Raw genomic sequence first — 27,014 nt, forward strand, 5'->3', positions numbered from 1 at the left:
AAATGAGAAAAATGTTTTCTCTCATGAGAAGTACATGGAATAAAGGGAACAACGGTTTCAGTTACAGTGTTGGTATGGTCATGAAAAGATATTTTTGCCTCTGTAGTCTTTATAAAAAGAAAAGCAACTTATGCAGAAATAAAAGCATTCTGTTGTTCTAATGATGTTGATGATCCAAAATTGTCCTTTGTTGCAAAATTTATTGTTTATCTAGTTAAAAAATAACACTACTCCTAAAGAGTATGCTCTTATCGAACTTCAGTAGATGCATGGGGTTGCTTTCTTGTCTGACTCCCTGAATCATGCATTGATTATAGAGAGTATACGCGTAGCCGATAAACAAAAAAGCATTGCGGTTTTGTCTACCAGAATTGTAACATGTATGTTACTAGTCACATGTTCGTGTTTTAACAGAACAAATTGTACAATGAAGAGAAAAATTGTCATTTCTGACTGGTTAGTTTTGATTAAAGTTTCATTCTTTATCAATTTCATATGCATGGGCTTTATCGAAGAAAATCTATAAGGAAAAGAAAGCCAAAACCGTAAACCCAAAAGCTGAGATAAAAGGAGTTACAGCAGTGCTGAATTCGAGAATTGCTTCTCTTTGATTTAGTTACTTGTATGATATGTTTTTGCTGTGCAGATTAATGCAGTGATTGATAGAAGTAGGCTGAAGTCATAAGCGACCCATTAACTTGTCTGCATCTTTCGATTTGACACTTCATCTAAGATTTATTCCCATAGCACACTTGCCTTACTCTCAAGATGTACCTATTAGTTACTTTTTTGACAACTAACTGAAAATATAATGTGTACACTCGCCAATGAGCAATAACGTAGCAAAGTGACGAATTAACAGAGGACATGTAGCATTTGGGCCCAAAATAATGGTTAGAAATGAATTGAGGAAAAAAAAACATTTATAAGCATCCTTGGGGGTGGCCTAGACCCTTGCCAACGAAAACAAAGGGTTTCACTTTCTTTAATGATGTAACTTTATGTGGCAAAAAAGGAGATGTAGCGTAGAAGAGCTATTTGGAATGTAATGCAAGATTTCCGTGATTCAATGGGAATTCTCATTACAAGTCCTTTCATTTCCCTTCTAGTGAGAAATGCAGCGACGACTACTTGGCAAGCTATTAGCAGGTTACCTATCTTACCTGTTCCACTCTCTAGTTATATTTATTTGTATCTGTATATGAATATGAAACACAATTATTTAAGACATTCATATGAACGAGAGTTAATTTCTATATCATTGAAATACAAATTTAGCAGGTTATATTTTTTGTACAATAAAATTGCAATTAATGAAACTGATGCCTTCTTTCGTAAGTGAAATCGTGCATTTATTTACATGTTTGTTGCCTCTTCTGAAAAGATGAAATCTAGCAGTTAGTGAAAATCAATTACTACTGCTACTTTTGGCACCCTATTAATGAAGGGTATGAAGTCTGTTCCCAGTCACTTGCTGGTTTAAATGACAAATTTATTGCCATAAATCATTTCGTATTCATTTTGTCAAAGTGTTATTTGAATGCTAATCAGATATTTCTACTGTAATTCGAGGATAGATATGAAACGCTCGACTATTTTTTCTTTACATGCCTCATCTACTGGTTCAAACCAGCAAATAAAAGATGGCCTTGAATACCTTGTTCTGTTAATAATAATCTCATCATACAACAGTTGAGACGTAATGTACTAGAAACCTCTGTATTTTCAACAATTCAACTATGGAAAGAGAAAATATTAGATCAATTTTTCTAGTACGTGGGATAGGGAACACAAATACACTGAGAATTAAACATACACTTATCGTGTGATATAGATTCCTATCGATACCATTAGAAGGTAGCAAACATCCAATGGAAAAGCAACTCGATTGAGACCAAAAAAAAAACAGTATCTTCAACTTATGCTTAGAAACAAGGACCTAATACTCTTAGTTACTACTACTAAATGATGGACTCATCTGAGGCAGCGTTTCTTGGAGTAGCCAGAACTAACCAACTAGCAGCTCCCTGGGGCAAGGATGTGGCAGATGAAGAACAGCATTTGCTTGCTTGTTGATGACCGTACTCCTTCCTGCTGATGCTAACCTGGCTAGCCCTGTCATCCCCTGAAGCTTGCCGTGCTTTACTCATCTTGACTCCCTTCACCGGAGAGGAGAATGTCTTGAGTTACATACACACATAGAATTAAAGTGGCATTCAATTACCAAGAAAATAAATAGTTAATTAGATCGAGTGCAGACTGAGAGATAGAGATGGGATACATGATACTCACATGAGGTGTGACAGTAGTTGTCGTGGTTATAGTTTGTCTTGATGTTGGGGCTTGGCGAAATCCTTCACCAACGTTATGAGGGACATCATTTAAGTTGATGAGAGTAGTTGTTTTGTTTCCAGTTGAGTAGTTCATCATGTTATCCCCAGCTTCATAGCAAGTTTCACTAGATATGGTGGAGACAGTAACAGTGACTGCTCGTCTTTCAGGGACAGGCTTGACAGGGGAAGCTAGGTTGTTGTTATGAAAATTATTAGAGAAAGGCAGCAATGAAGGAGGAGCTATAGTAGTAGAAGAAGAGACTGAGGGTGGTGTTTGGACCATATGAAGATCTTCAACCTGGACCACAACCTGAGGGGACAAGTTACAACCGCTATTCTTGCGGACCATGTTTGGCCAAAGGAAACTACCCTGGGGTTTGCACAGTCTGAAGCCACTCTTGAGCCTTTGTATCTTGGCAGCTTTTCCCTCAGCTGCTGGGGGAGCATTTTTTGCTTTTCTGGGGTTAATTGCTGTTAGCTCCTTGCTCTGATCATTTGATCTCTCCGTTGCTACATCTACTGCTTGCACTCCATGTTTCTCACTTCCTTGTTCCACTTCCTTTCTCTTCACTTCAGCAAATTGTTCAGCCGACAACATTAATGTCGTGATCACCTTATCTTTTTCTTCCAGTTTAGAGACCAGGTTCAGAAACTTTTCCTGTATTCATCACCCAGTTAACATTTAACAGTCCACAGAAGCTATTAGTACTAAAAATATCACCACTCCTACTGTACCATGGATCTCTACTTCCTCACTAATCAAAACATAATTAAGCCTCATTTCTCCCTTTCCCCTTCACCCTAACCAGAGATAAAAACTCAGAGAACCATAGAGGGGAAGTAGTGCATTTTTGATGGATTAGAGACATCAGAAATGATTGAGTTCAGTTGGGTGTCTCAAATGTGAGTTACAGCATAATATGAAACTATGGAAGTGACAGTTGCATCTAATTCCACATGCAAGGCAATAACATACATATAGGTTGATCAGTTAGAATACCTCCATTTTTGCCATGAAATCTGAATTGGCTATCATTAATTGTTTCTTGCACTTTTCCTGCCACAGAAACAGAACATGAAGTATAATTACCAAACGGGTTAAGTAGTATTAATCTGGAAACCACTCATATGACAAACTTTTGGCTTTTGGAAATTAATACCATTGATGGAATAGCTTTCCTTGACGTCTCAATAGCTTTGGTTTCTTGTTGCTTCTTCTTCAATTCAAGCTCCTCAATCTTTCTGCTCAAATAAAAACACAGCCATAGATGTTTATATATCACCAATGTAAAAGCTTAAAATTACAGTGTAGAATCACCAGTACATTCACCTTTTCAGCTTTCCAACTTCTACTTCCAACTGTTTCTTGGAAATGGCCATGTCCTCCCAGTCTCTGTTTTACGACCAACAGACAGATATAGCAAAATCATAAGAGCTCGACAAGAACAACCATAAAACAAACTTTTTCTTTCTGGGACATGGACATGCACTTTGAAAACTAGTATATTAATAGCATTTCAGCTAACCTTTTGAGTACAAAAATCTCATTTTTCAGTTGCCTAAATTCCTGGGCACAGACAGGGTGTTGAGTGGGGGAGTCTCCGAGCTCCCAACCAGGTGGGGGAATCCAATAAGGATCATTAACACCGGCCTCCTTCCTGATGTTAACTAGGTCAGCACTCTCCAACCAATACTCCATTGCACCCTCAGCATTGTGGCGGCGGCGAAAACGTTCCGTTCCTCCAGGTGCAATCTTACCGGCCATGTGCTTGAGCAGATGATCCAACAGGCCGGTATCTCCGATGCTCTTCCGTGCCTCTGCTCTCAACTCTGGCCTGAGAATTGGGTTAGTAGCTATTGCACCCTTTGCCTTCATCACCTCCATTAAGTTCTTCTCCGCCGACTTGTACCTTGAGTGAAGACATTAGAAATTAAAGAGAGGATTGTTTTTATCCTGAAACTACAAAACGTAGAGGAATAATGCAATGGATCAGTAGCTTTACTTACCTCTCTGTAGACCAACGGTCTTTGGGGTCTTTGTATACTGTCAACTGCCTGCATTTGTTTTTCTTGGCAACTTTATTTTTCTGCCTTTGAATCTCAATCCTTGATTTCTTTGCCTGTTTCTCTGTAGTTGCTCTTAAGCTATATCTTTTTCTCTTCAGATTCCTGTTAGTCTTCTCTGTTACAGCTTCCTCCTCCTCATAATTCTCCTCTGTTTCTTCATCATCTTCCTGCTTTAATGATTCAGCTCCGACTTCATCCTCTTCCTCTTCATCCTCCTCCTCATCGTCTTCTTCAGATTTTGCAGGTACTTCCACCTTTGGAACATCATCTCCTTGAACGAAACTGGAAGAAGACTTGGTGTTGTTGCTTTCTTCATGTCTCCCTAGAAACTTGACTTGGCGACGTATCCCCCATGTAACCATTCCATTGACCTTGAGCTGAGAGAAGCAGGTTCCACTCTTTGGGAGAACACCCAAACTAGTCGAGTTCATCAACCAGAAGCTATGAAGATGCTTCTTCTCCGCAAACTCGAGAGAAGGAACTTGACGGAGAAGCACTTTATTAGCGAGAGCTGTTCCCATGACAAACTTCTCGTCAAAAGCTGGATACATCTCCCGGGTGCTATTGCTGAAATATGTCTGTAGTGACTCCAAGCTCGGGAACCTGACTGCCACATTCAATGCAGTTGTCTCGCTCACCTGATCATGAAAAGAAAAAAAAATCAAAAAATTGAATTCATAGACGTGACGTATGTAACATGATCAGGGATTAATTCTCTTCACCATAGCTACTCGGATGGACTTGAGTTGAACTGGGGTTCTTGGAGGCAAAAAGATATGATCAATCTCGTAAATAGAACCTATCTCAATGTTCATCTTCGCACCCAGACTTTCATGGTCGTCTGTTGAAAAGTGGAAAAAAGTATAATTATGTGAATACATTTTCCGAGAAACCCAAGATTTAAAATGGAGTATAATTCAGATGCGGCTAACAATATAGTAGTACTCCACTACTAGTGCTGCAGAAAGAGAAGAGAGAGAGAGAGAGAGAGTGTGTACCGTGGCGTTTTAGGGTAGAGTGATTTTCTGATGTGGGCAGAAATGGTTGGTTTTCATGTCTGCCTAAAGCTGGTACTGTAGTGTCTGCACCAACGACACTGCTTTGCTTTTGCCCTTTCTGGTAATCCATTTCCTGTACCATATGATAAAGCTGTAATATAGTAATATGAACACCACCACCCTTATTGTCCTTCATTCTCTACAATATATAACACACGTACTCTCAATTTACCTCTCTATATGTAATAAATAGTTTAAAATAAAAATGTTATTAACGTACCATAAATACATTAATTAACATGCATAATTAACTAATTAATTATTTTTTTTTGCGTTCCACTCATGCGGTTATTTAAAATCACAATCATCATCATAAAAAAAATAAAAAAATTTGTCTTTTTGCCGTCACGGTATAATATGTGTTATATTACATGCACGCACTTGCATTGAAAGCTAGTACTACACTTTTTTTTTTTAATTTGGCGCGTGGAGTTTTTATAGCGCGTGTAACAGAAAAAGGAAATATTCAGATACTGATTGCATTGTCTGCTACAGAAACTAACCATTTCGTCTCTGATCCCAAGTGCGCAACTTTTTAGAGAGAGAAACCGTATAAGTAGAGAGAGAAAGCTTACGGTATTAGCTTGAATGATTTTTCTGGATCTTTTTCTGTAGTAAGTTTCCATTGTCAAGTATCTGTAAAAGCATCAAAATATATGAGCAATTAAGTTTCCATTGTCAAGTATCTGTAAAAGCATCAAAATATATGAGCAATTAAGTTTCCATTGTCAAGTATCTGTAAAAGCATCAAAATATATGAGCAATTAATATCGCTAATGATTTGCATTAAAAGTTAGGAGTTTTTGGGGTTCAAAATTCAAAAAGTTGTCATTAGGGTTTTCCAGAAAATGAAGAATTCCATGTATAGTAATGCATTAAACATAGCGGCTGAAAAGCAAAAAGATCAGAAAAACTCAAACAGATATATACCCAGACATGAACTGCGCTATCCGCAGTCTTCCAGTACACTCACCATGTTTTCTCTCCAATACGCCAATTTAATTTATGTATATTCATCCAACACAAATTAAACGAACTGATAAAAAGTGGGGAAAAAAAACCCAGTGCTTTTTGACTAAACTGATCGATCAGAAAAAAGCTGTAAACTTACGGAAAAATCGCAGATTACTGATTCATGAATTCATACTCATATCAAAACAAGACGAAAAACAAGAAGTAGTAATCTTTTTGTTTTTGTTTTGAAGATTATTATAGCTTACAAAGATAGTACTCCATAAACACATGAAAACAGTTGCGATTTCAATAGTAACTTGATCGATCCAGTTTCTATAACTTATACTTCATATGTTTTTTTTTCCTATTATTTAGCCCTAGATCAACTCCATTTTTAATTTTTTTTTTCCCTGAGAAAACAACAAGCTAGCTAAGATGGTTGAATTTCTTGGGAAAAAAATTCAAGCGTGAAAATAAAGAAACCCTAACTATCATCCCTGCACGTCTATACATACACCGCATACAACAGACATCACATGCATGTGAAACAGAAAAAACTATAAAAAAGAAGAAGAAGATGTAAACAATGAGATAAAATGAGAAGCTTGTTTTTTCATACCTGTGAATCTGAAAAGCAACAGGAACCCTAGTTATGGAGGAAATGCGTACTGTATGAGTTTTTGATGGATATATATTGTTGAAAACCGCGATGATGAATGTGAAAGTGAATATCTTTATGATTATTCCAAGTATATTTTCGACGCTAGCTAGCTAGCTTGTGGAAGAAGAATGTATAGTAGCAAGTTGAAAATGGGCAAAAATGGAGTTGAATGAAAAGGACTTATTTGGAGCATTGCTGAAATTGAGCTTGCAGAGAGAGAGAGAGGGGCAGCAGATAAAGTAACTGATAATTGCAACGGCGATCACCGGTGCGTGTTGCTGCTCACGTGCCCTTTTGCACAATGCAAATTTTGGTCCCCACCCACTCTGGTTAAATGACCTTTTTACCCCTACACGTTAATGGGTCGCTCCTTTTCTGTTTCTTCCAGATGTTTCTATTCAGTATTCGCTAATCGAAACCCAAAATTTAACTTTGATAATGTGATTGCTTATGAAAAATTAATGAACTTTATTATCTTAATGTATGTATATGTCATTGTTCAATTGGCCACAAATTTAAGAAGAAAAATGATGGATTTTTATCATGTGATCTATAAACAAGTTTAAAATATTTGTGATCTTAATTATTTTTAAATATAAAAATGTGATTTTTTTGGAACATATTGAAGAAAAAAATGTGACACATAAATTGAATTATTAAAAAAATAGTAAAGCGGTTTCTGATGTATTGCCATTGATGACAGTATATATTATTGCGAGCCTGTCTATCTCTAGAGATTTTGAATTAATAAAATGTGTTTGAGGAGTCATTAGTTGGAGAAGATCTCCAGTCCCCATCCCATCGTTATTCAGCTACAATAATGTGAAATGAGGACACTGAAATGAGGACACAATTTGTGAATTTTGTTCCAATAGTGCTTTACTTATTGAATGACATCTGAATGTTATCCGTTCATAAGTATTATACTAAAAGTTTTAACATTTAAAATTAAGAAAAATTGTACATAATAACAGATAGTTAACGAAAATGTATAAGTATAACTGAAATTTCAGAAACATACATTAACTAAATTAATATCTATTATTTTCTGAACTTATTTTTTTGTAATTTTATACACCTTTTGTCTTACGTGAGACACTTCGTGACTCCACACAATTGAGGCGCATGACAGACATTTGAATGCCACCTAAGTCAAAAAAAGGTGCACAAAATCACAAAAACTAAAATAATATTAGGAGATAATATGATCTTAATTTAGTTAATGTGTCTCGAAAATTTCGATCATAGTCTAGAAAATATTTGTGAATTTTTTCAATATTTAAATTAAATTAAATGCTATAATTACTATATCATTTTGTTATATTTCGCAACTAATGTTTCGCTTTTCTTGTTATTCGTCTTGGACTTAAATATTTGTATACATCTATAATTGAAAAGCATAACACAAAAGAACATATACATATGCAAATAACACACACGCACACACCTAACACAGAGACATATACATATATACAAATTGAAATAAATCTACAAACAAAATCTTCATAAACACATACGAATCACTGTCACGATTCATACAAATCAGAGGCTCTAAAGCAAATAAAATATAGTTATGAGGCGTAAATAACAAAAATATAGCTATAGAACACTATTATCCTTGTTATTCCTAAAATTTTCTCAAAAATAATGAATAGCTCTCAGGTTGGGCCTTCGTCTGCAATATATTGGGCTCTAACAAGGCTTGAGTGCACCAATATCTACTGTTAATGGCTTCTATTTTAAGTGTATTTAAAAAATAGTCAAAACTTAAAATAGAGACAGAGATCTACATCATAACACAATAATAATATTTTAAATTCTTACAGTGTTTTGACTTGCTACTCAAGTAGTTCAAGAGAAAGATCATTTAGTACCTACATGCTAATTGTAGTATGATGAATTAGAAAGATTGATAATTAAATAAAGCAAGTGGAATTGTATTAATAGTGGCCAAATTGAGAGCGTGTTTGCACGTCTTTACAACATGTAACGCCACTTATATCACAAACTTCCAAAGGTCAAAGCATTTTTAGAAGCTTTCAATCCTGCTAATTCAGAGACCTCTTATATATATACACACACAATTATGTACTATAGTTTGATATCCTAGAATTTTTAATAAGGGATTCAGAAGTTAAAAAATTAAACACACAAATTAATTGAAGGAAGTTCAACATCTACTATATATACATAAAAAATAAACTTTAACCATCTATAAATAATAAGATTTTCCGTTGAAAGGGGTTCAGATCCTAATAAAAGGTTGGCTCCGCCCCTGGTTGATATCCTAATGCGTTATATTAATAAATCATATATCTTTCATACATGTTTTATAAATAAACGATAGTTATTGTAAACTTTTAAATACATATAATTTTATAAAATTCACTCACTGATTCAGTAAATCAAAAATACTAGTGACTAGGTACTATTTTTAAATGTATTCCGGCGCAAACTATCTCTTCAGGATAAGTATATGACTTTTTTAAAATTATTATTATTTAAAATAATAAATCTTTGTTTATAAAATATAAACTTATGAGTTAGTCTTATAATATTTTAAAAAGGAATTATAAAATCCTACTTAAAAGGGAGAAAGGTCACTCCTCCTTAAACGTGCTATTTAATTTGTAAAATTTGCAACTAGCATTATTATAATAGTATGACTTTAGTGAACTTAATTAGCTATACTAGTACATTATATTATTGAGATTTCTGATTCCCATCAAGTTTCTGCTTAATTTGGCCATATCATGGATTTCAAGTTACAAAAATATTTCCTTTTTCCCCTCCTTGTTCTTTTGGCGATCACCCTTTTAACTCACTGCAGCCCACCAGTTTATGATGATCAATCAGGTAATTAATACTGAAAATTTCTAATTTCTTCTCCTAAAAAAATCCTATAATGTTAATTCAGTGTAACTCAAGTTTTCTTCTTCTTTCAGGATTCGTGAGTATCGATTGTGGATTACCAGAAAACTCAACTTATAGTGGCAGTATGTTTCCAGTAACTTACACGAGCGATGAAATGTTCATAAACACGGGTGTAAATGCACGTCTATTGCCTAAATTCATTTCCAATTATACAGAAATTTACTTAGAAACTGTTAGAAGCTTTCCACAAGGGAAAAGGAACTGTTACAATCTAAGATCATCTAAAGACAAAGATAGCAAATTTCTAATACGTGCTTTTTTCATGTACGGTAACTATGATAATAAAAGTCATGTACCAAAGTTTGATTTGCATATTGGTACTGAGCTGTGGGACACAATTCAACTGGATAATTCCTCTCATGTAGTCACAAAAGAGATCATACATGTTTTTTCTACGAATTATACGAACGTATGCCTCGTAAATACGGGCAACGGAACACCTTTTATTTCAGCGTTGGAGCTGCGACGATTCAGAAATTCAATGTATCCTTCTGAATATGAAATATCTTTGGAGCTTAAAATGCGTTACAATTTTGTTTATGGTACTATGCCATTGAGGTAAATATAAAATTATTGCTTCTTCATTTCTTTCATTTTATATTTTAGGATTTAGAAGCTGACTTAATAATGGATTAAATTTATTTCCAACTTTGCCCGTAATATTCGAGGAAAAAATAGTCTCTCATCTTTCAGTTAAAGCTCAAAGTGATCCTTGATTTTTCACACAGAATACTTATAGTCCCTCATGTTTGTAATATTGGTGCATTTGTGATTCTCCTCTAAAATTTTGCTTATTTTTTAATGTTAATTTTACTCAAAATTTTATATAAAAATGTCTGATCGTCTTTTATATATTTAGTAAAAATAATAACTCTATTTGAGAGAAGATCATAAGAAAAACACCTTATTTCGTTCACTAGAAATATTACTGCAGCTGAAATAAGAACATCTTAACATATAACTTTGCAGGAAAAGAAAAAATTATACTATTACACGTAAAATTATCGTAAATCAAAATATTTTTCTTCTCATGTACTGAAATTGTTATTTCTGCTAAATATATAAAATGACAATTGAACATTCCATACATAAATTATAAATAAATCAATGTAAAAAATAAATAAAATTTTTAAAAAAAGACTAAAGGTGCACAAATATAGAAAAGAACTATTAGTATTCAATGTGAGAACTCAAAGATAAAGTTCACTTTGAGCCTTTTAACTCAAAGAAATGACAATATTTTGATCCTTTTAATCAAATTACGAATCCAAAGTTGTATTCTAATCTGTAGTGTTTGTTGTAGGTATAGCTTTGATGCTTACGATCGAATTTGGGAAGCTCTTCAACTTCCAGAATGGGATAGTGTTTCCACAAGACGAGAAGTCGACAGAGATATCGAGAATGATTTTTACCCACCAACTCTGGCTATGGGGACGGCAGCAACGCCACTCAATTCTACTACCTGGACTCTCTCTTGGGGTCCTGCAGATCCCAATATTGACTACCATACCTACTTGTATTTTGCTGAACTAGTGAGCCTTTTGCCTAATCAGACCAGAAAATTCGATGTCATCATTAATAGTGAAACGGCCTCCTGGGAGGAATTTGAGCCAGAGTATTTGACTACTTTTGTGATGAGCGACAAGCGAAAGGCTAGCAATTTTAACTATACTTTGCGTCAAACCAACAATTCAACATTGCCGCCGCTTATTAACGCGCTTGAGGTTTATGCTGCTAAACGGTTCTTCAAGGTTCATACTGATGAAAATGATGGTGCGTATACTGTTCTATCGCCCTAGTCGCTATTACCCTTTTTTTGCTTGAAAAATTTGGGGAAATGATATTCATGATCTAATTTAAACATCTAATCATAAAAAAGTAGTATCGTATTCGTCTGCATATTGCACTGTGTGGAAGGTTGATCTTAACCTACATTTGCTGTTTTTGTGGCGATAAAATGGCTGACTTATTGTGGTGTAATTTTCAGTATTTGAAGAAAAAAGAAGTACATTGAAGCATGTCTGATCTGTTTTAATTATGATAATCTATGTGTCGTAAGCTAAAATCTCGATTGAGGCATGTGTAGTTTGTCATTAGAGTAAGACCTTCACCTTCGCCCTTTTCGGTTTATAGTGTTAAGTGTATAAATTTTAGTCCATTGTCTGCTGGTATCTAGTTAATTGGAGTATTTTCTTAGAAGCACTATCTTGTAGGGAGAAATGTTATTCCCTGTGGGTGCATAATTTGATATGCCGAAGAGTTTATTAACAAAGAATTTGATTCTACTGTGTTCAATTTCAAAGAGTTATGTTCGCTTCGGCGCTACTATAATGCTTCGCTAACTCGAAGTGCCTCGCTATGAGAATCTAGCATTCTAAGTTATAATTATGCTCTCTTTTATTAATGTCCCTACTCTACTTTCTTGGAGTGTAGTTGATGCAATCATGGAAATTAAGAGAACTTATGATGTAAAGAAAAACTGGCAAGGAGATCCATGCTTGCCAAAAGATTACACATGGGAAGGTCTTCGCTGCAATTACAGTTCCAGCAATTCCACAAGAATTATAGGCTTGTATGTTTCGAATTCTTGTATATCATTTGAGTTGTCCAATATATTGTGCATTGACAGAATAATATGCTTGAGGAATAAGGTCTCTTCAAGGTTCTTTCAAAGTAATGTACCTCTAAGTTCTTCTAAATTCACCATGCGAAATGTTTCAACCTCTTTCCAGGGACTTGTCCTCCAGTGGATTAAGTGGGGACATTCCATCTTCTCTATCAAATCTAACTGCTTTACAGTACTTGTAAGCTTCTTTAAACCTGAAAAACTAAAACTTATGAAAATTGACCAAAAAGAGAATGAACTGATTTTGAAAATCTCAGGGATCTGTCGGACAATGATTTAACAGGTCCAATACCAAGTTCTCTTGCTGGATTTGCGTTCTTGAGATTCTTGTACGTTCTATTTGTAACTCCTTCTTCCTCTTGGTTATGATTATTCGCCCAATTAGAATGATCAAATGAGTAAAGTATGTTTTCTGTTTTTTTGGCAGAAACTTAACTGGAAACAAGTTCTGGGGTTCAATTCCTCTTGGACTTGCTGAAAAGGCGAATAATGAAACCTTGTTGCTCAGGTATGTGATAAGTTTCCATATCAAGCATATCAATAGCTAGCACTAGTTTAAACGTGGAGAATGATAATCTTCCCTATGTCTGTATTGTCATTTGTGAAAAGCTCTATTTTCAGTAGATAATATGTCGTACACATCGTCAAGTAATGTGTAGAACTCACTAAAACATATTATCTACCGGAAACTACAGTAAGTTTAATGTGAATTTCTTATAAATGCATGTAGCAATACTCATCTTTATATTCTGCAAGCCATGGTTACCCATTCACAACCATGAAGACTACAATTTATGCAGCCTGTGTGCCTTACAAGGATGTATATAGGGGCACTTAAACCTTACCTGAAATATATTTTATTGGTCCCTTCCAGAACATCCGATAAAATTGAATGAAAGGGAGAATATTAGCATGGCTCCTGCTCAATAATGACACACACAAATCAAGAAATGGTCTAAAATTACCAAAAAAAAAAAGGAAATATATGACAATATTAATAGTTAGTTATGCCAGTCAATCTTGAACTAGAGAGCTTTTGATTTGGTAACCGTAAATCTTAACTTCCTCCTTGCAATTTTCAAGGGCTTTTACTTAATTTGCCTTATGTGGCTTTGCAAGCATTGCCTGGTAGACTGGAGATGCAATCAGGAGACCAACAAGGTGAATTCTTCCATTTTGAGATCCTTAGATTGAGAAGATAAGATTGAACATGTAGCACCCAAATGTGTGGCTTAGTAGTCAATGAAGTGGTGGAGAATTGTAAGGCCTATGGTTCAAATTTCATCGGAGACAGAAACATAAGACAATTTCTTTCTATCTAGCATTGGTTGATGGAGTTACCTGATACCTATTTCCCATGAGAGGTGACAAGTATCCCGTAGAATTAGTTGAGGTGTACATAAGTTGGACCAGTCACCACGATTATAAAAAAAAGATCAGACTGAACCTGTGAATCATATGGTTCTACTTATCTTTTGTCCCATTCTTTCTATCAAAGAAGAATTCACGCCCAAGGCTAGTCCTACCAATTTTTTATGCTTGTGCCACACGTACAACTAAGTCAATAACAAAATATTTTAAACTATAAAGAGAAAATCTAGCCAGGTACTCAGCAGTAGGTGTTCTTATATGACATCTGTTTCAAGCAGCATTTATGCACAGCGTTTTATTTTGAAGTGTGCTTCTGGTGCTTCTGACTGCATTACATTCAGGCAGAGGGAGATATTTATCCTCGTAGGGGCTAATGAACTTCCGCTTGGATTGGTTTCTTGCTCAAGTGCCAAGTCTAACAATGTTGTTCTAGTTCAGAAATAGTTTGCTGTTTGTACATCTATTTTTATTGGTTCAATTAACTGAATATCTCATTAATGTAAATGGAGAGATTGTTATGTAACTTCTGATTTTAAGCCTATGCTGGAGTAACACACCTACTTTCAACAGCATGGATGGATTCGTACCCCTCATTAAGAATCAGTGTCAATCAGCTCAATGTACAAAAAAGAAGCTTTCTATTCCAGTAGTTGCATCAGTAGCTGTACTGTTGATGCTCTTGATTGTGGCAATCACCATCTATTACTTCACCAAACGCAAAGGTATGCGGTGTGAAAGTCTCTTTTAGTCTGATCATACTCAAGATGAAGAATTTCACACTAAATTAGGACAATGCTACTGTGATCAGGGGATAAAAGGGTTGATTCTTTTGACTCAAGAAGCCAACGTTTTTCATACACTAAAATAGTGAGTATGACTAACAACTTTGAGAAGATTTTAGGCAGAGGTGGATTTGGATTAGTATACCATGGTTACTTGGACAACAAAGAAGTTGCTGTGAAGATGCTTGCTGAGACAGGATACAAGGAATTTCAAATTGAGGTTTCAAACTTGGCCCTATTGAATTCATGAACTCTTTTAGGACCTCTCACTATATATAACAACAATTTGTAGGATCTGTATAGACTTACCGAAAGCTTAAAACTAATTCCACATATATGTCTATGATTTTGTAGGCTGAGCTATTGGGAAGAGTTCATCACAGAAACTTGATTTCACTTGTTGGGTATTGTTATGAAGGTGCTTACATGGCGCTTGTGTACGAGTACATGGCAAATGGGACTGTAAAGGAGCATCTCAATGGTGAGAATTTGGCAATTTTCATGCTTTAGTCTTCTTTATCTGTTTAAACTCATCTCACTAACTAATTAGTAAGGTTTGTTTTTTTCTCTTTCCATTAAGACATCAACATGAAAAATATTTGGTCATGGACAAACAGATGGATATGTGGTTATTCAAAGATATTTCATTTTCTTTTGATTAGTTAGTTTCCATCTGTTTCATAACCAACGTGACTTCAAATCTTGAAAGAGAAATACTACTATTTTTATCTTTATGTTCTGTTAATTGGAGATGTTCAACCATAAATTGTTGTCTAAATAATTCATCAGCTTGTTTTGATGTTCAACATATAAAACGCAATTTCTAGTGCTCAGGGGAATGTATTAAAACAATTTAATTTGCTGATGTATAGGTCCAAAATCATTGACTTGGATAGAGAGACTTCAGGTGGCCCTGAATGGAGCAGAAGGTAAGCAAATATCTTTGGTTGTGGTGGTCTTATGTTTGAGTTTCTCAACTTCTTGCATGTCTCACATGCTTAGAAAGGGAATCCTTATTCTTAAGAAAGCCAATTCCTTGAGACAGACCCTAGTAGCAATTTTTGCCTACTTCACTACGTTGTGGTTCTAAAATAGAAGATTTAACTTGGTATATTCCATCAAGATGAAGTCATGTCCAGTTTCTTGCCTTGGAGGAGCTAGCATATATTTAGATAAGATTGAATGTTATGCCCTAAAAGACGGGTTGCCTAATGCCTTGTAGTTCTGCCTATCCTCTTCTACCTGCGTCGTGGTGTCTTCTTCCTAATTTATTATATAATGATAAGATTTTGTCCAAGGATTTGTGGAGGTCATAATTTTGAACAGAAAACCATATATGTATGCAAAATTGTATCACTCTTTGTTTCTATTCATTTTTCCTATCTTGGTCTTCACTTTATCTTTTTACTAAAATTAACGAGTTGAATTTATGTGTATGTAAAACTTCTTAGGTTTGGATTATCTGCATAATGGTTGCACTCCACCTATTGTCCACAGAGATGTTAAGAGTACCAACATCTTATTAGATGATAACTTCCATGCAAAACTTGCCGATTTTGGAATTTCTAGAGCTTTTTCTGTAGATGAGAGCTCTTTCGTGTCAACTGCAGTTGTTGGCACTATCGGTTATCTCGATCCGGAGTAAGTACTTTCTATAATCATCATTCATCTTGTACATTTCATTATTTGGTATGATCATGGTAAGTAATTTTGTGTGAATCATATTGGTTGATGGTACAAGAACTCTTTGACCTGGTCTAGTTATCACGAACCAAATCCTCACAGAAGACGCCATTTTTTTTGTTGCAGGTATGCTCATTTACAGAAATTGCATGAAAAGAGTGATGTTTATAGCTTTGGAGTCGTGCTTTTGGAACTCATCACAGGGCAGCCTCCTGTAATAACAAGCAAGAACTGTCACATAACTCAGTGGGTTGGTAATTCTCTTACCACTGGTGATGTTGCCGATGTTATTGACCCGAGTCTAGATGGAACCTATGATAGTGAATTGGTGGAAAAATATGTAAGATTAGCAATCAGTTGTTGCTCACCCTCTTCTGCTAATAGGCCAACCATGCATTATGTGTCTAGCAGACTGGAGGAATATTTAGAAGCTGCAACAGAGGCTACTAAAGGCATAATGGTTTATATTGAAGATTCAACAACAATCCCATATGATAGCAATTTCTCAAACAAATTTTAATTTTAATTATTTACAGGAGTCTGCAATATATATAAGGACTTGCTATTTTTTGATGCATTATTGTTAATTGTTTTCTTTTTAGTTATCCATCTCTTTTGGGCTGTAATTTGTACTAGTGGGCTGCTGTCCATGCTTTTTTTACTTTTTGTACACTCTTGAAAATTTTGAATGTTTTTACCACGACTTATATCTCTAGGGATTTTACCAAATGAAATGAATATACAGAAAGTGAATACTCGATTAAGTTCAATCGAAATCTATTAAATCACACATTTATAATTTCATAGAAGTACATGCATACATCATATGCTTAGCACGTGACCATCTTTAGTCCGGCCGCAGGTAGTGAATGAACAATAGGAAATGCGGATTAGTAGTATCTTTCAAGACAAATACATACGTATCGACTATAGATACTGGGGATCGATACATAAAACTTAAACTCTATAATTGACGAGGGATCGATAGGTAGCACCAGGCTGCCAACCAGTAGGAATGACATTGTTGGCTATTAATATCTGGTCAGAATATTGTGAAGTCAATCGAATAGAAAATGGAGGGTGTAACTTAGAGCCAGCATCCAACTTCCAAACAGCACCCCAAGATTGCTGCATTTGCCTCCATTTATAATTATTTTTGTTTCCTCTACTAATAATGCTGCTGCTTCTTTTTTCCTTCAATTCAACTTTAGCAAGATCACCATCTCCTTGTTCAAATTCTATCACAACCGCAAAGTACTCCGAGTTTGAACCTTGATCAACATGGAACACTATGTTTTTCCTTGAATAATCACAAGCTACCCTGAAAATTATAAAAAAAAACCAAATGTGTGACTAAACAATAGTAAAAATGTGAGTAATTTGCATTTCATGCATGCATGCCTAGCATAACGTATTTGCAAGACACCAGCATCTCTGAGTTTTTGCTCTTGTCCAGGTATAGCCATTGCACCAAATGCAGTTCCACTTAAGTCAAAATGTGCTGATTGAGCCACACAAGGTCCTCCTGGGCAAAAATCTGTTATCACCACTCTTACTCCCTTGCCTGAACACGATCGATGCATCTTCTTTGTACATTTCACCTGTAACACATAATTAATTAAACACTAATGTGTACTTTAGGATTAATTTATTATTAGGGGGATCAAAACCTGGTAACAAGCTCCACATTCTTTTCCAGATTTATAGAGGGATGGACCGATTCCAGTAACAAACGAAGAGAGTGGTGCTTCTGATACTGCACTCCCATATCCACAAGATCCTCCTGCTCCCATAAATATTATATAGTGGTAACCTAAATTTTTGTTACAATACTATATATATATATATATAACTTGTTGTAACAGGTAAACTGTCTTATTTTTCAATCGATTAGTAAGTGCAATGGTAACGGCTTTAATTAGTTTGGATTTGTGGGGTGAGAGGAATCACAATGGTGAGAGATATACATTTTTTTCCTTTTTCTTTTAAAAGAATGATATAGTTTAACAACTGGACATAAAGTTTAAGAAAATAAATACAGTTAGATTTTTTAATGTTATGGTCCTAAATAAAGTTATCTCAAATGTATTAAAGTGTTTTTTTATTTTATGATTTTAAACATGTCAACTAGAAAGTTGAAATTAAAGTGTTGAAAAAAAAAACTAATTCTTTTTGGAAATAGTACTTTAAGAAATAAAAAATGTGTTTCTATCTCAAGTGGCTTTAACATTTTAAAATAGATTTAATGTATGATCACGACTTTAACATGGTATCATAGAAGATAATTGTCCAGAGTTTAAATTTCACCATTACTCAAAAAAGGAAAAAAACATCGTATACGTGAGAAGACGTAAAAGAGAGAGAGGAAGTTACCGTCACTACCAGCACCGTGGGGGCTGCCATACCAAGTAGCTCCGGCCGTCCCCCAGTGAGTAGCATGGGTGGACAAATTGAAGTGTTTAGGTTTGTAACCAAAGCTTGGACAAATGAAACAAACTAAAACAATTATTAGATGAGAAAAAATAACTAAATGTGATATGTCCAATAAGCCCATCTTTTTTTTTTTTTTTGGACTAATTAAATTCTTTAATTTGTAGTAATAATATTACTAACTAGAATATATATTTGCTAATGCAAAATGGAGAGCTCAATATAAAGTATATATAGAGGAAAAAAATATAGTAGATGAATTATTGGCTTTTCCATCACATTAATCCTCCACGTGCACTTCATTTTTTTTATTCAGTTAATGGTGTCAAGGTCGTTTCAACTTCGCTTTTCAAATTTCAATGTCAATATTTATAAAATCTAATTTTGATTGGGGTTTTAACTTTTATATATACAAATAATGTGGAAAAAAAAACAATCAAGATTAAATTATTTAAAAGATATGGTAACAAGTTACAAGTAATTATACGTGATGTATGAAATTAATTATCAACAAACAACCCATTATAATTTATACTTCATTTGTTTCAAAAAGAATAATCTAGTTTTTTTTTTTAATTTTTTTTAAAAATGATCCTTTCTTTTTTTGGTAATATTTTAATTTCAGGTTATCACGTGGCATGTTTAAATTCACAATATTGAAGTGCAATTTAATACATTTAACATAACTTTTATTTAGATACACAAGATTTAAAAATCTTCTTTATTTTTTAAAACTTTGAGTCAAGTCAAACCAGATCACTATTTTTTAAAAGGAAGAGTAATCTATAGTAGTGTAAAATTTTGTTAGTATAGGTAAGTTAATTCAAATTCAATTATGCATGCGATTGGAACCCTAATCACTTTTACGATGAGGGATAATATGAGTGACCAATTTGTTTTTTGAGAAGATTATTCTTTCTTGTCACGGTTTGTCTTTTTAAATAATTGCCACAAAGTTGACGGATATCATATGATTTAATTATTAGTATCTAATAATTAAGAAATTAAAAGTATTTTAGAAAGCACCTACTAATATATGATTTAATAATAAGTAAAATATTTAAGAAAACGACATGAATTCTTACGTCCTTCATTACTTTTTTATGTTTTGCCGACGACGAAATTGGAATTACCAGGAAAAAAAAAAGATTAAAGAACGCACTATAGTTGGAATTAAAATGATTATTTTTTTTGAAATTATCCCCTCCCCATTTGAAATAACCAAATGATCAAGGTAACATATGTACTTTTTATTTCCTTAATTATATAGGAGTAATTTATTTTATAGCATAGTATGTCAAAAGCGAATCCAAACGTAATTCATTCAGAATTTTAAGGGTTAGGTTTAGGATAATTTGAGTTGAGGTTCAAGATAATTCGAGTTGGGTTTAATCTCAACTCATTCAAGCTTAAAAAAATTAAAGAGAATTCTCAATTGAGGCTAATTCATCTCCAATTTCAACCCGTTTTAAAACTTTTTATTAAGATATGTTTCTATATTGAAGGTATGAATTATTATCTATTTAACATCTTTTATGATTTACCTATCCTTTTATTACTTTTTTAACAAAACATTTTGAGCGACAATTTAAATTGTGATTATAAAAGTTAAATATCAATATGTTAAATTATTGAGATTAATCAGGTCAAATTGGGCGGGTCAAGACACAACCCGTTTTTAGGCCATTTGAATCCAACCCGTTTGAACCTAAAATTGGACAGATCAAGACCCAATCCAATTTCTATTCAACCCATTTTAATATTTTCAATTTTAACCCAACCCGTCCATTTGACACCCCTAACAGAAGATGTCCATTAAGAACTAATTTTTATAGAGCCGGCCAAGTTATATATATTACTATATATAATATCATCATTTTAATTAAATACTACCCAGGTCATTGAATTAGTTACGTTTACAAAAGATTTTCTAAATATACAACTTACTTTATCTCTAGATTTTCTTTACCATTTGAAAAATTACAAAAAAAATTACTCTCTTATTCTTGGATACATTATTCTTACGCAATGTACTAAGACGTGTGTCTTGTATCAACAAAGATAATGTACCGGGATGTCATGTATAGGAAAGTTGATTGATGTATCGGGAAAAGAATGTATCGGGACGTGATGTATCAGATGTTAAGTGATGTACACGTAATCAGGACGTGATGCGTCGAGACGTTGACTGATATGATCTATCCAAAATTGAATGGGATGTATTAGAATGTTGAGTGATATATCTAAATTCTTAAATTTTAAGAAAGTTTTGTAATTTAAAAAATAAATATAGTAAAATGTAATTAGTTCTTTAACATTTATAGAAAATATACTATATTTATTAGTGAACATTTTTTAAATGTATAATGAAATTTTAAAAATAAGACACATATAAATTACTATAACAAGTAAAAGTAATCTAATGATGCAAAGAAAATTACACTCCCTATATATATATAAGTTAATTTTGTTTTATATATTATTATGCATGTCATTTATAGATTTACAACTAGGGAGGTGAAATTTGTAATTTAAAAAGAAAACATTACTATTGTCACCGAGCAAAGGTGACATAATATGAAAAAAAAATTATTTACTCTATCTTATCAATGTATAAATATTATTAAAAATGTGATACAGTATATTGAGATTGCTCTTCTATTAATAAGAAGTCTCAAATTCAAATATCAAATACAAAAATTCTTTGAATAAAAGTATTTTCTCTTGAACAAGACGCTACGCGACATGAATTTGAAATGATCATGGCTAATACGAATGCCAAAAATATATGAATAAATAAGTCAATATATTGGCTCAAAGTAATTGAATTATAACAATTTGCATGGCTTTGTATTTTGTAAATGCATGAGGTTAGAGCAATTTATAGAGAAAAGACAAACTTGTCGGCAGAAATGGACCCATCCATGCAAAACATTTTGTTTGTTATTTTTCTGTCTTTTTCTTCATATAATAAAATCCCTACTAACCTGCCGTTGATGGTGGTTATTGGTCGTTGAAACGTCTCCAATTTATGTTTGTCCATTTCTTAATCTTATATTATACACCCTGATTAAGCTAAATCCCCTCTCAGTATTATTAAACATATTTATAAAGGATCTAATTTTATGTTATAATATATAATATATACTACATATTCTTTATAATCGGTATGTCTCGCTACAATAATAATAAATAATGAAGCAAACAATCATATCGTTATAGAGAGATTTGATTATATTAGCATTTATAATCTCGTGAAGTAATAATTACATAGTTATGCGACTACGTGGAAATGTTATTTATGAATAGAGATCAGACACACAATTGCTTTAGCAGAGACTGAAATTGTGACTTGTGTTCATGCTCTCAAAAAGAAAACAACCACCTACACGAGGTGTAATTTGTCTACTTATTGAATTAGTCAATCTATTTCGAAGTCTTATAAATTAACTTGATCTACAAACAACAATAATATATTCAGTCTAGTCCGAAGGAGAGTAGTGTGTAGATCCTAATTACTTCAAATTTATAAGATAGTAAGATTGTTTTCAAAAGATCATGATTAATATTTAACTCGTTCTAATAAATAACAACAATATACTCAATATAGTAAAAGAAATTAAGACACGTAATGATAATTCAATGAATACAATGTATAGTAGGAGAGTCATATACTAATAAATAATTAATATTAATAAAAAAAAATAAATAACGCTCGACTATCTAGTAACTTTCTATTCGAACATATTCTCAACTTTTATATCTTTCTAGTTAGGATCATGTCCTTAATAAACTAATTATAACTTGTTTGTGTGTCATGTCATATTCTCAATAAGTTGTACGTTATCAAAATCTTGATTTTTACAATGGACTATTTAGTCCTTTAATATCAAGAAGTGAGGTATTTAATTAAACCTAAATGATATAGTGTACATTTTGACAAATTAAAATTGCCTAATTTTCCGGTAATAGTGTTGGGAATACTTTAAAGTTGATTATAACGTTCATTGCGTTCTTAACTAACATTTAATCATTTATTTGTTTGGTATCACAAGAGGGATTTGTGGACGTTATTTCAACGTTAATTAATGTATTGATGTAAAATTTGGCATTTTTGAAAATCTTATCAGCTTAAATTCATTAAAATAAAATCCGAGTGAGAATGATGTCTCACCCACCAAATCGTTGCTCTTCTAGTTTTCACGCACAATTCTTTGTTGTTTAGTCATTCGATGTTTTAAACTTACATTAAAGTCTCAATTAAATTTGAAATGCACTGCATGATTCATTTGAAAATAACGTTTTTAACATAACCTAAGGCTAAAATCTAAAACATCTAATTAAGAATGAAACAGTCTTACCGTTACCCCAACACCACAATCCATATTTCTTGCGCTGTTCTTCTTGAGTAGCTTTGATTAAATACATAAATGTCCAATGGGTGTTTTCTTTTTGGGATATATATTTGTCTTGTAAATGAGTATTTCTCCTTCTTTTTTTTTTTTTTGTAATTTAGTGATATTTTAAATCAGGATTGAAAGATTTTCTTTTTTTTGTGTAAATTAATTTTTTGTGAAATTTTTTAAAAATCCGCATTTAAAACATTTGTAAGTTATTACAAATATCACATGATAGTATAGGGTTTAATTTATATGTAAGGTCTGTTATCCTGTATTAAGGTTAGTAAAAAAATACAAAAACAGAAATAAGATGAAATAGGAAGAAAATTTTTTATCCGAGTCAACAAAAATCACTGTATTTTCTTAAGAAATTTAATCCCCTTACTGTACACGAGATTGCAGATTGATTTCTCTCAAGATAAAACAGATTAACATGTTAAAGAAGTAGCGGTACCTCAAACTTCAATAACTTCAGCGAACACAAGAACAGTAATAAGAGCACACACAAACTCAGTTGATCGATAATTTTATTTTTGAGAGAAAATATATACAAAGTGGAAAAAATTTCAGTGTATTGAAAAACGAAAATAATCTCATATTTATAGCAATTTGCAGCAAAGTAACGCGTCTGTTCGACAATGGTGTAAACGCTTCTGTTCAAACATGTCGTTTCAGACCGTTGTGTCTTTTTGAGAAAAATAACTTGTCTCTTCAAGAAAGATATTACTGTTATACACGAATTAAAATTTAATTAATGAGATTGGTGAAATAAATTTTATCCAAAAATATTATCAATTAAATCATTTCGAATTCAAAGCTGAGCGATGACGACGGCGCGAGGGGCATCTTCTTCTAAACCCTTTGAGAAGTCAATGAAGTGTTTCTTAATATAATGACAACAATTTCCTTTCTTCTACCAATATAGGAGAAATGACTTTCATTAAACTTTGCAAATGACTTTTTATTTGTCCTCCAAAATTGATTCACTTTTTCATTTTATCATTCACATTTTGCTAAAATCTAACAAGGACGAGCAAGAGCAAACGTAACATTAAATTCAAAATATAATGTTATTTGAAAGGCTATAACTTTCTAAAGAATATGTTTGCACTATTTTTAAAATATTAAAAATATAAATACCGGTGTAATAATAAGATCATATTCACATAATTAAAAACAACCGATTTTATATTATATATATCCTTACAATTGGGGTGCTAGAGAAAATAAACGAGTTCACTTTTAATTTTGTACTTTATCTATTTCAAAACATTAATTAATACCCATTTGTACTTTTATCTTTTTCAAAAAATTAATTAATACCATATGAGAAGGTTGTTAACAAAGGAAAGGCTCATGCATCTGAATAGGAGCCTATAAAATCGAATGGAACATTAAATCAAGTTGTAAATGGAATTAAATTTTTTAAAAAAGTTGACTAATAATTTAGTTTGGTATTGGGGAAAAAATTCAATTATACTTGGATTAGTTTTGACTTAACTAAAAAATCAATTCAAAATTAAACCAACTTGATACTATATATTTTTTAATTTTATTTTATATATAAAAATATTTATTTTGATATAATTTTTAAATATTTCTTATATTTTTTTATAGTTTTTTTATATTAACATATTATTTCAAATTTGAAACAAATTATAGTCCATAGGTGTCAGTGTATGCGTCTAAAGTTTCGTCCCTGAAAAACAGCAAACAGCAAAGGAAAAATAGCAAGCAAACAATAATGTTTGTATTTGAACTAATTTGAAGGTTACAATATTTATGAAATCTTTAATAAAAGATGTAATCCTCTGATTTTTTCCTTCACAGATGTTCTTGATCTGACGGAATACTTGCAGCTCAACACTTGGAGCGAAGACTTCTTTGTATGCGGAAGACTTGCAGATCACTAGTGAAGAGCAACTATGTATTTCTGTATGTATGTATTTTTTTGTGTCTTTTGGTCAGAAGAAGACTTCTTTATATAGGCTTGAGTTAAGGCTTTAGAAGTATTTCGGTCCGAACAATTTTGACCCCTGGGCCTAAAGAACATGGGTTGGGCTCATCTTGTCAACTTAATGGACTGGCCCAAGTGATTTGGACTTGATTTAAGTCATACAATTTTGACTTAGATATTAATCTGACTTTATCAACCAGAAATTTGACTTGGTCAACATATAGTGATCTAAGATTTAATCCAAATTTAATATGGATTTATCAATAAAATTTCACTGTCTACAAATGCCCCCTGCTTCGGGGCTTGTTGTGGTGATTTGTCGAACTTGTAAAGACAAGCCTTGAAGTATTTGTGAAGCAAATGTTTTGTTTGTCATAGTTGATCTTTCACGAGACATTTGAAGCTTCATGAGAAATGACCATGTCGATATGTTGAGGTCAACATTTACTAGAGTCTTCATGACAATATTCTCTATTTTGTAAGAGGTCATTTAACTTTCGGTTGTTTATCAACTCATTTTTTACTTGAAGTGTTTCAAGCTCATAAAGACCTATCACATGACATTTCTTCATAATGTGGTAATTTCATTTGGATCATCAATTACGAAATGATCACCAATTAAATGAGCAATGATTGTGTCCACAAGCTTGACTTGGTGATAGAGACCTTGTGATTTCGACGCAAATTTTAGGCTTTCACTTGAATAGAACGTAAGAAGTTTAAATTCTCATGACGGGAGTCTATTCTCATTCGGACATATTTTTCATGCATCTCCCGAGAAAACTTTATCATAATTTGGTTTCTATGGGATTTCCATAATTTGATTCTCATGGAAAATTTCCATAACTTATTCTTATGAAGACTTACCATAATTGGTTTCTATGGAATCTCCATAATTTGACTCTCATGGAAAAATTGCATAATTTAATTCTTATGAAAATTTATCATAATTTTCATAATTTGTAGGAAATAAACTTTTCATCTTCATAATTTTTCGTAATTTGCAGGAACACAATTTATGTACTTTAATTTCTATAAATACACATGCTCTTATAAGGATCGATTGTCAATTTGAGGCATGCAGAACTCAATTTTTCGTCACTGTTTTCAGCACAGAACGCCTGTGGTATAAAGGTCATATCTTGTTGTAGAAACATTTAAATCATGATCCGTTTGATGTTCTAGAAAGTAGATCCAAAGGGCTACAATATATCCGAAATTCAAAATCAAAACCTTTCTAAATTGGCGAAAATTAATTTTTGAAGTTTGCTATCAAATCTATCTTCCTTTTTTAATGGTTCTATGTAGTCCCACCAAAACGTCTCTATCTTGGTGTAGAAGATTTCAAATGACAAGCAACTTATTTCTATCGAAACTAGACAATAAAGTCTACAACATATCCAAAATCAAGATAAAACTCTTCATGGATTGACGAGAATTAATTTTCGACGCTGCACTTCAATTCTGTCGTTATTGTTTTGCAGATTTGTGGAGTCTCACCAAAATGTTTGTATCTTGGCATAGGAGAGCTAAAACGGAGAGATACTTGATTCTATAGAAAATTGACTCTTAAGTATTCATGCGTTTACTTCTGTGCATCTTTATCAAAGAGCCGTATATTGATTTTCGTATTGATTGAGAATTTCTTTTTATCATCTACATGGAGAGACAACATAGAACTCTTAAGCCAATTGAACCATATTCATCATGACAAGCGCGAGAGAATATGCCACAATTTTCATAATGTCAATTTAAATC

At 33.0% G+C, this 27,014-nt stretch overlaps 3 protein-coding genes and 1 non-coding gene across 6 annotated transcripts; 2 read left to right on the top strand and 2 right to left on the bottom strand.

Annotated features, from left to right (window-relative positions):
* Positions 1 to 1,738: 1,738 nt before the first annotated feature.
* LOC101266403 (protein DYAD) lies at positions 1,739 to 7,417 on the bottom strand. 2 transcript variants are annotated; one of them, XM_026029952.2, is made up of 11 exons: positions 7,032 to 7,417; positions 6,034 to 6,094; positions 5,399 to 5,531; positions 5,123 to 5,241; positions 4,341 to 5,038; positions 3,860 to 4,243; positions 3,664 to 3,726; positions 3,494 to 3,575; positions 3,334 to 3,390; positions 2,293 to 2,991; positions 1,739 to 2,159 (listed from the first exon to the last, which is right to left on the bottom strand). In XM_026029952.2, the coding sequence occupies exons 2-11, from the start codon at positions 6,082 to 6,084 to the stop codon at positions 1,962 to 1,964; spliced, it is 2,484 nt and encodes an 827-aa protein (XP_025885737.1). In that variant the 5' UTR covers positions 6,085 to 6,094; positions 7,032 to 7,417; the 3' UTR covers positions 1,739 to 1,961. The 2 variants fall into 2 exon arrangements, with proteins under 2 accessions (XP_025885737.1, XP_019068267.2); XM_019212722.3 differs by having other exon boundaries at positions 1,739 to 2,180; positions 7,032 to 7,413.
* A 2,383-nt stretch (positions 7,418 to 9,800) lies between these two features.
* LOC101266705 (putative leucine-rich repeat receptor-like protein kinase At2g19210) lies at positions 9,801 to 17,245 on the top strand. Of its 2 annotated transcripts, XM_010319867.4 has the most exons (13): positions 9,801 to 9,929; positions 10,019 to 10,565; positions 11,311 to 11,780; positions 12,441 to 12,579; positions 12,740 to 12,811; positions 12,891 to 12,962; positions 13,061 to 13,141; positions 14,575 to 14,726; positions 14,813 to 15,006; positions 15,141 to 15,267; positions 15,659 to 15,715; positions 16,238 to 16,427; positions 16,596 to 17,245. In XM_010319867.4, the coding sequence occupies exons 1-13, from the start codon at positions 9,827 to 9,829 to the stop codon at positions 16,987 to 16,989; spliced, it is 2,598 nt and encodes an 865-aa protein (XP_010318169.1). In that variant the 5' UTR covers positions 9,801 to 9,826; the 3' UTR covers positions 16,990 to 17,245. The 2 variants fall into 2 exon arrangements, with proteins under 2 accessions (XP_010318169.1, XP_069151208.1); XM_069295107.1 differs by lacking the exons at positions 9,801 to 9,929; positions 10,019 to 10,565 and adding an exon at positions 11,159 to 11,189.
* Positions 13,496 to 13,598, top strand: LOC112939967 (U6 spliceosomal RNA). The gene has a single exon (XR_003246311.1). It is a non-coding gene; the product is annotated as a U6 spliceosomal RNA (small nuclear RNA).
* On the bottom strand, positions 17,230 to 19,023 carry EXPB2 (beta expansin precursor). The gene is given in 4 exon segments (NM_001246837.2): positions 17,230 to 17,790; positions 17,871 to 18,070; positions 18,140 to 18,252; positions 18,843 to 19,023. Coding segments are annotated over 4 exon segments (858 nt in total). The 3' UTR covers positions 17,230 to 17,426.
* Between the last annotated feature and the right edge of the window lie 7,991 nt (positions 19,024 to 27,014).

This window comes from Solanum lycopersicum, chromosome 3, assembly GCF_036512215.1.
Source record: "Solanum lycopersicum chromosome 3, SLM_r2.1".
Taxonomy (NCBI): domain Eukaryota; kingdom Viridiplantae; phylum Streptophyta; class Magnoliopsida; order Solanales; family Solanaceae; genus Solanum; species Solanum lycopersicum.

Bases quoted from the DNA above. Each gene is read 5' to 3' on its own strand.
- LOC101266403 (XM_019212722.3), bottom strand. From the start codon at position 6,084: ATGGAAACTTACTACAGAAAAAGATCCAGAAAAATCATTCAAGCTAAT. The intron at 3,576-3,663 runs GTGAATGTACTG...TTATTTGAGCAG, and splicing joins GAAGTTGGAAAGCTGAAAAG to AAAGATTGAGGAGCTTGAAT. The intron at 3,391-3,493 runs GTATTAATTTCC...TTTCTGTGGCAG, and splicing joins GGAAAGCTATTCCATCAATG to GAAAAGTGCAAGAAACAATT.
- LOC101266705 (XM_010319867.4), top strand. From the start codon at position 9,827: ATGGATTTCAAGTTACAAAAATATTTCCTTTTTCCCCTCCTTGTTCTT. The intron at 12,812-12,890 runs GTAAGCTTCTTT...TGAAAATCTCAG, and splicing joins CTAACTGCTTTACAGTACTT to GGATCTGTCGGACAATGATT. The intron at 15,268-15,658 runs GTGAGAATTTGG...GCTGATGTATAG, and splicing joins TGTAAAGGAGCATCTCAATG to GTCCAAAATCATTGACTTGG.